Below are 8,478 nucleotides of genomic sequence, written 5' to 3'. Positions count from 1 at the left end.
ACTTGCCCAAGTGGGCGCCGCGCCGGCCGGCCGGCGGAGCGATGGCCATGGTGGCCGGCGGCTGGGGCGAGCCGGGCGGCGACACGAACGGCCTGGACAAGGGCTACCCGCGCGGCTCCGAGGAGGAGTCCGTGTCCCCGCCCGGCGGCGCCAGCGACCCGGAGCACGGCGACGAGGACAAGCCGGGCGTGCAGGTGGACTGCGTGGTGTGCGGCGACAAGTCCAGCGGGAAGCACTACGGCGTCTTCACCTGCGAGGGCTGCAAGAGCTTCTTCAAGCGCAGCATCCGCAGGAACCTCAGCTACACGTGCAGGTGAGCCCCCCCCCCGCCACCGCCACCGCCACCGCCACGCGTGCCCCCGGGCCTGGGGCACAGGACCCCTGCTCTGCCGCGGGACCCGCCGGGCCGGGGCCGACGTCTCCCGCGGGCCGGTCGACTCGGACCTGCGCGCTCTTCCGTGCTGGACCCTGCGGGGCCATCGCCGCAGCCCCAGGGCATCGCTGGGGAGGGCGGCTTCAGGAGCAGGCCACACGGGGATGGCAGCCGGACACCTGGGTTCTGCTCCTGGCTCTGCCACTGGCCTCCGGGTGACCTTGGCCAAGTCACTGCACCCCTCTGTGCCTTGGTTGCCCCATCCACATTGCAGGGGTGAGCGTGGTGACCTCCAGCCCAGGCCTCGCTGGTGAGCACCACGGGAGGGAGGGGCCCCTGGCAGCATGCTTCCTTCCTCCAGCTGCTCTCCATTTCCGTGGCCTAGATTGCCATCCCATGCCCTCCGTCACTACAGCCCCCGCTCTTCTGGGGCAGGAGGTCGGGTCCTCGGCTCCTAGCACCAGGGAGGCCGGCTCGTGACACTCGCATGCGCGGCCTGTGCGCACAGGATCCGTTCTGTAGCGGTGATGCTGGGTGCGATCCTTTCCCGGCCCCCAGACTTCAAGGCAGGGAAGGTTGCAGCATCCTCCCAGGCGTCTGGCAGTGTGGGTAGCCTTTCATTATCCCCGCTCTCGTGCCTCAGTTTCCCTGAGAGAGGACCGTCCAGGGTCTTCTGTGGGGCTCTTGTAAGTCTGCTGAGGCACAGGTGCTGGGTCGGAGGCAGCGAGCGTGGGTTTGCATCTTGCGATTGCCACGGCAAAGGGAGCAGGCCACAGAGGCAGTGCTGGGGGTCAGCGAAGGAAGATGGTCATGGGGACCATCCAGGGATGCAGGCGTGAGGAAGAGCAGACCAGCTCCACAGCCCGGGCCTGGAAATCCTGAATGCAGCTGCCCCTCCTTTGCTGCCCAACAGCCCGACACCCTTGTGTCCATGTCTAGGATGTCATCCAGTACAGGGGGGAGGGAATCGAAGCAGCTCTTTGTGGGGGGGACGACTTAGTGTTGCCCCTTTTGCACTGGGAGTGAGTTTAGTGTGATGTAGGAACACGCGTGTCCTCAGCTCAGCGACTCCATGCCAGCCGCCGAGCGCGTTTCATCGAAAGGCTCTGAGCAGCATCTGGCCCCGATTGCCCTCATTTGAATATTAAAAGGTGTGTTGGATCCCGCTTAGATCCGGCACTCAATAATTACATGTTCTAATTACACAATTAGCACAATGCATGCCTGTCGGGTGCTCCCGTTTCCCCGTGCAGCTTGCACGCGGCCGTGGAGGGACTCGGTCAGAGCCCCTGGCTTGCTGTGGAGCCGTTTGAGGTTTCCGAGGTCTACAGAGCTGCAACTCTGGGTCCTGCTGCAATCCTAGGGTCAGATGCTCAGCAGGGCAGATCAGGAGAGTGCTGCAATGCTCTGGTTTTGGCCTGGAGCTCTCCAAAGGGATTTGCCTAAAGCAGGGGTCGTAGGCAGGTCCGTGGGCAGATCCCGAACCGGGCACACCGCCGGGTTCGCCACGTGAACGGTGGCAAGGCCTCCACCCCCCAAAACCCCGGGAAGGCAGGCAGGTGATGAAGATGTAATCTGACATTTTGATTAGCTCTCACCTCTCCACTAGAATAACTTTTATCAGCAACACGTTTTCAATGTGTTAAACACAGTGGCGATGTTCAGGGTAAATTAATTCCGGTTTGAGCTGCTGCCGAATCCCAGCGTGGCTCTTCTCCAGAGTCATGTAAAAACCAGGATATTCATGTCAGGATCTGGAGGCCCGGCCAGGCCGAGATGCTGCGCTGGAGGAACGGCTCCGTGGGTGGCTTTGCCTGGCAATCGGCTGGACTGTGCCCTATTCTGCTAGCGACGCCTTCGCTGGCGAGCCCCCGGCTCCGTCTGCACCTCCGCCTGTCTCACCCCTGTCAATTTGCTACGGGTGGTTTCTCTAAGGGCTCCTCACCCAGGTGCCCCAGCTGGGATGTGCAGCGAGCCTACTGGCACAGGGCAGGGGGTCAGCCTGTTCCAGCAATCAGCAAAGACATTTGAGGGTGAGGGGTATGGAAGCCTTTTCCTAGCCCCATCCTTGACTTCCCTGGAGTCCCGCAATATCTGCTGTTCCCTGCTTAGCAAACCTCACGAGTCCCAAGCAGTCCCTGGTTCCCGGGGCTCGCTCCAGCCGACGCTGTGTTCGGTGCTCCCAACCGCTGCACTCAGTAGGTCGCCTGTCTGTGGTCAGCCCTGAGCTGATGGGTTTAAAACCCTCCCCTGATGCAGCAGGACTTTGAAGCACCTCCTCGCCTCTCAGGGATCCCAAAGGAAGTCGGGAGGCTGGCTGCCTTGTTCAGAGAAGCCTAATGGTTCTGCTAGGCTGGTGTGGAGGGGTACAGGATCCTGGGGGAGCTGGGGGTTATACAGGCCTGGATCAAAGACCCAGGGCCTGTTTGCTTCTCTTCATTTTCTAGTCCATGTCTTGCCCGGGATGGAGGCAGCCCAGGCCAGGCAGCTTTGCCCTTGCGCACGCTTGCCTGGGGCTAGCGGAGTGGGCCGCGCAGAGGCTGGGTCCCGGCATGGGCGAGCCAGGCTCCTTCCTCTCTTGCTGGGCGCCCCTGCTCCATCGTGGACGAGCCCCTGGGAGCAGAGCCCTGCAAGCCAGCCCAGAGCTCCCTGCTCCCAAGCTGCTGTGTGGCGGGGGCAGCCTGCTCCTGACGGCGGCAAAGGGAGCAAATCACGCCGGCGTGTCCCTGGCCACACCTGGGCATCGTGCTTTCCCCCCGTTTCACCTGCCACCTCCTGCACTCGGACGATCCTTCTCCCATCCACGTACCTCAGCTTCTGCCCCGAGCCTTGCACAGCTCCTTGGCTCCAGGAGAGCCCAGTGGCCATCCAGGAGCGAGTCTGGCCTTGTGATTTTTTTCCAGCAACGCATGTAGGAGCCTGAAGCGCCAACCAAGTCCTGTGCTACCCCTGTGTCCCCTCCCTGCCACCCTGGGCTGGCTGGTCCTCTCCCAGGACCACCCATCCTATGGCTGCGTGCATCACCAGCAGGCTCAGGGCACTGCCCCTGGTACCACAAGGCAGAGCCGCCCGCGTGCCAGCTCGTGCCTGGTTCATGGTGGGATGGTGGGACCGGGGCGGATCGCCTGCACAGGCCCAGCGTGAGTAATGGAGGCGAATGCTGCAGGGACCCGCAAACATAAATCTGCAAGCGCTCAGTGCCTGGCAAAGCAATCGGCTGCTCGCTCGCTCGCTCTCCCGGTTACTGTTTACTTAGCGCTGCAGGTAAATGAGCTGTGTGTGCTGGGCAGAGATATGACCCTGCCCCTCGGCCGAGGCAGCCGCCCCGCGTCCTCATAGGAAATAGCTGGAATTCTTCGGGCTGCCGGGCAAGGCCGGGAACAAAAGGCCGGCGCACTCAGCTGTTTCCAGTTTAACTCCTCTGCCCTCTCCTTGCGCCTCTCCCGGGGAGGGGGGCCTGGCCATGCTGGGGGAGCAAAGCATTGTGGGATGGTTTCGCTGAGCGACTTCTTGGAGCCTCCCCCCCGGCCGAGGCCTGGGCCCCTGGTCAGGAGGATGAGCATGTGCCCGTGCGGGCCGGCCAAGCAGGCTCAAGGGCGCGGTGGGAGGGAGCCGAGGGCAGCGTGGAGCCGTGTCCCGCATGCATTTGCCCTTCGCGGTGGTTCAGAGGCATCGCCCCCTCCCCTTAGCCTTGCATGCTGCAGTGCAAGGTGCTAAGAGCCCAGCTGGCCTCAATACGCCTGGAGCCGCGGCGATACGCCAGCCTGCAACTGCTGTGCCGGGCTCCCCCGGGAGACTCGCAGAGCACGCACGGTTCACCAGAGCCCTCCCCCTATTCGCGCCCCGTCTGGGAGGGCGGGAAGCACCTCGCGGCATCGCCTGGCTTGGGTCCCCGGCCCAGCCCGCCACCCTCTCCGCAGGATGGGGATTCCCAGACCCCGGCGGTGCCCTGCCGGTCCTGCGTGGAGACACGCCGTCTCCGGGATGCTGGCTGGGGGGGCTCCGTGTCCTCGTGGAGGCCACGGGCGATGCTGCCTCCCACCCGGTGGCTCACTGCCACCCGATTTCCCTGCAGGTCGAACCGGGACTGCCAGATCGACCAGCACCACCGCAACCAATGCCAGTACTGCCGCCTGAAGAAGTGCTTCCGCGTGGGAATGAGGAAAGAAGGTAGCGGGGCTGGTAACTTGGGACGGGGAGAAACTTAGAGCCACCTCTGAGCTGCTGTAATGTCATGGAGTGAACCGGGCCAGTGCAAACGCACCGGGGGACTTGGCCAGGTGCACAGGGCTCCTGCACACCCGGCCAGCGTGCAGTACAGGCCGCGTTGGTGCCAGAGCACACCGGCCTGCTGGGGCTCCGGGCAGCTGGTTCACAAGGGAGCTGGGCTCCCCTCAGGTTATCTGAGCTCGTTCCAGGGTGTTGCTCTGTGCCTGGCCCAGGGGACCTAGTGTTTAGCAGCTGCTGGATTTGGGGGGCGAGGTGGCACCAGGCTAAGGATACACAGACAGGTCCCGGCATACCCCACCCTCTGCAGCACGGCTGCCCTCCCCTGCCCACATGCACCGAGCCTTCCCTGCCACGCTGGGGTAGGCACTGTGGCCGCAGTGCCCATCATGTCCCTTCTCTGGCCGAGCGCTTGGGGCAGGCGACACCGGCAGAGCAGGTGCTGCGTGTTTGGAGAGCCAAGGGCTGGTGCAGATAAGGGGACACACCTGGAGCCACGGATGTGGCCACGTGACGCAGGCGCCTGAGATCACAGATGGGAGCTCCCTCGCCCTCCAGCATTGACTCAGCCCTGCTTAGCGGCTGCTCCTCCTGCACTGGGACCTGAACCCAGGGCCCTTCCAAAGCGCCTCCGGGCTCCCGGCAAAGTCTGTGTCATCTGGACCTGCCTGAGCCTGGGGGCAGCTTGTTTCGGGAAGCTGTTTCTAGGGAGACTCTGCCCATTCTGCCTCCTTAGAGAGGCTTATCAACACCCCGGGCTCTGCAATGGTGAAAGCCTCATGCTCCAGGGCAGGGCAGGGCAGGAATGAAGTCTCGCTGCGGTTCCTGGCCTCGCCTCTGGACCGGCTGCCAGCTCCAGCCCGGCAGGTCTCGGTGCTCCTCGCCCCACAGGGTCTTTCCAAAGCAGCAGCTTGGGCCAAAGTTTTCAGGGCCAACTCCTCTATGTGAGCCCTCTCCCTTCTCCCCGCCCACTGTGGTCAGGGAGCTCTGGGGCCGCAGGTGAGCCCGGCTGGTTGCTCTGGATCCCCAGGAGGGCTCCTGGCATCAGGGAGCACGCGCATCCATGCACAGCGTGCTGAGAGGAGCTGGGAGAAGCTGGTAGGAGGGGCGGACACTGCAGAGGCTCCTTCCAGCTCGCGTGTGCCCCTACTCCTCTGCAGCCGCCACACTTCACGCCCAGCCCACGGTGGCGTCAGCCCACGAGAGGCAGGGCCCCGGTGGCGGGCGCTGGATGCCACGGGGCAGGGGAGCAGCGGGAACGGCCGAGCAGAAGGATGGCGCGCCGTGCCCTCAGCTCCCCAGGGCTGTCGGTCTCCGCTGGCTCTCCACCCCGGGCTGCTTTTGCAAGAGGACCGAGACATCCCTCGCTCCTCCAGTGATGCCCTGAAGCAGGCGCACCCCGGCAGCTCTCCAGCACAGTGGAGTGGGCCCACCGCATCCCCTTCTTCCCCGGTTGCTTTGAGCTGGGAGAAGTCGGGGCAACTCCAGAGCCTGCAGCAACCGGAGGGCTCCGTCTCAGGCCGCACCCAGCATCATGGGGCTGCTTTGGCCCTGCAAGCCCTCCGGTACCTGGCACAGCAGCTGGGAAGCCCTTACTCAAGCTGGAGCTTATTAGTGTCTCTGCCCCTCCCCCAGCTAACGAGTCCGGTCTGATCGCCAGGAGGCTAAACAGATTCATCTTGTTTGCGGAGGCAGCAAGCTGCCGTGTGCGACGGGCAAAGTGCACGCCGCCTCCTGCGCCAGCTCTCGCCTGCCCCCGCCGCCTCGGCTCTGGGGGTGGGGAGGACCCAGCTGGGCACTGAGGGCCCTGGTTCATAGCCCCGCCGGCAAGAGGGGCCTTACGTAGCATGCTGTGGGTCTGCGCACGCTCCCACTGGCTGTGGATGGGGTGTGGGTTTGGGGTGGGGACCCCTGGGTCCTTGGCCCAGCTCTGCCACCTGCCTGCTGCTCAGTGCCTCAGTTTCCCCAGCCACGTGTTCCCTCGTTTCTAAGCATCGGGTTCATTGGGGCAGGGCCGTATCATACGTCTGTGCTGACGGGGGTGGCATTTGAGGCACCGGCCCAGACTCTCACCCGCGCCCTTTGCCTCCCCAGCCGTGCAGAGGGGCCGGATCCCGCCCACCCACTCGAGCGCCAGCCCCACAGCCATGCCCAGCGGGGAGTACTTCAACGGGCAGCCCGTCTCCGAACTCATCTCGCAGCTGCTGCGGGCTGAGCCGTACCCCGCCGCCCGCTACGGCTCCCAGTACGCCCAGCAAGGCAGCATCATGGGCATCGACAACATCTGCGAGCTGGCTGCCCGGCTGCTCTTCAGCACGGTGGAGTGGGCCCGCAACATCCCCTTCTTCCCCGAGCTGCCCGTCTCGGACCAGGTGGCCCTGCTGCGCCTGAGCTGGAGCGAGCTCTTCGTGCTGAACGCGGCCCAGTCGGCGCTCCCGTTGCACATGGCACCGCTGCTGGCTGCCGCCGGCTTCCACGCCTCGCCCATGTCCGCCGATCGCGTGGTCTCCTTCATGGACCAGATCCGCATCTTCCAGGACCAGGTGGAGAAGCTGAACCGGCTGCAGGTGGACTCGGCCGAGTACAGCTGCCTCAAAGCCATTGCCCTCTTCACCCCAGGTGAGCGGCACCTGCCTGTAGGTCGGGGCCCATGCGTGCTGCAGTGCCAGGGGCTGCCCCCCAGCCACCCTCTGTGGGGAAGTTCATTGCCTCTGGCTCATAGGTGGGGAACTGAGGCCTGGAGAGATACCAGAGCCAGGCTGGTGAAGGGATTTAGGTGCCTCAGACACACAAATGCCTCATGGGGGGGAGTTTTGAAAGCACCCAGCTCCGCTGGGCTTTGATTCATGCAGAGCTGGGGATCAGGCTGCATCTCCTGCATCCCAGTACTATAAGAGAGACCCCAGCTCTGATCTGTGATACCGAAGACCCCTTGCATTAAGCAAGCAGGAAGGAGGGGCCAGGCCCACCCTAGAGATCCCCCCCCCAAGCACCCTCACTCTGGGGCTAAGCCAGCTGTGCAGTTACCCTCTCCCCACCCTACAGGGAAGATGAAGAGCCCCATGGGTTGGGCTTCGTGCTGGGGAACGCCACTAGTGCATCCTGATGGTGGGATGGCAACCCCCACGCGGGGCTGGAAGCCTTTGGCAGGAAGGGCAGGGTGCTGGAGTCCAGCGCACCCCGTCTGGGGGGAAATGCCGGAGCCGCCGGCTCAGCACCCTCCGCCAGATCGGTGGCAAACCTCTCGTGGCTTGCCACCTCGTTCCACGGCACCTGCTGACGCCCCTTCCCCCCTCCCTCTGCAGATGCCTGCGGCCTCTCGGACCCGGCGCACGTGGAGAGCCTGCAGGAGAAGGCGCAGGTGGCGCTCACCGAGTACGTGCGGGCCCAGTACCCGTCGCAGCCCCAGCGCTTCGGGCGCCTGCTGCTGCGGCTCCCGGCGCTCCGGGCCGTGCCTGCCTCGCTCATCTCCCAGCTCTTCTTCATGAGGCTGGTGGGGAAGACGCCCATCGAAACACTAATCCGGGACATGCTGCTCTCCGGCAGCACCTTCAACTGGCCCTACGGCGCGGGGCAGTAGGGACGGAGAGGCTGGCGGAGCCGCAGCCCAGCCCGGGCACTGCTGCCGCTTGCACGGCCCCCGGCTCGGCCCCAGGCCCAGGCGTGTGCAATGTGCCCTGGGCAGCCCCCCGCAGCTGCCAGGCCTGGGAGCGAGACCTGTGCCCCCTCCTCCCTCCAATGGAAACCAACAAGCAGCTTCCCCAGGCATTGCCCATCCGCGCAGCGGGGATCAGCCGTCTGGCAGGGTGCTCCGTCTGTCTGGGACGCAGGCGGGGACGGCAGGCCAGGCTTTCCGGATCCTAACTGTTTTCACATCT

At 64.7% G+C, this 8,478-nt stretch overlaps 1 protein-coding gene across 1 annotated transcript; it reads left to right on the top strand.

Moving 5' to 3' along the window:
• Positions 1–8: 8 nt before the first annotated feature.
• On the top strand, positions 9–8,462 carry NR2F6 (nuclear receptor subfamily 2 group F member 6). Its single transcript, XM_019504568.1, has 4 exons — positions 9–313; positions 4,449–4,543; positions 6,695–7,219; positions 7,906–8,462. The coding sequence occupies exons 1-4, from the start codon at positions 42–44 to the stop codon at positions 8,178–8,180; spliced, it is 1,167 nt and encodes a 388-aa protein (XP_019360113.1). The 5' UTR covers positions 9–41; the 3' UTR covers positions 8,181–8,462.
• The last annotated feature ends 16 nt before the right edge of the window (positions 8,463–8,478 follow it).

Source organism: Gavialis gangeticus, unplaced genomic scaffold (genome assembly GCF_001723915.1).
Source record: "Gavialis gangeticus isolate Ggan-Ray unplaced genomic scaffold, GavGan_comp1, whole genome shotgun sequence".
NCBI lineage: Eukaryota > Metazoa > Chordata > Crocodylia > Gavialidae > Gavialis > Gavialis gangeticus.
Note: the sequence above shows the minus strand (reverse complement) of the source record. Positions and strands in the feature narration are given on the sequence as shown.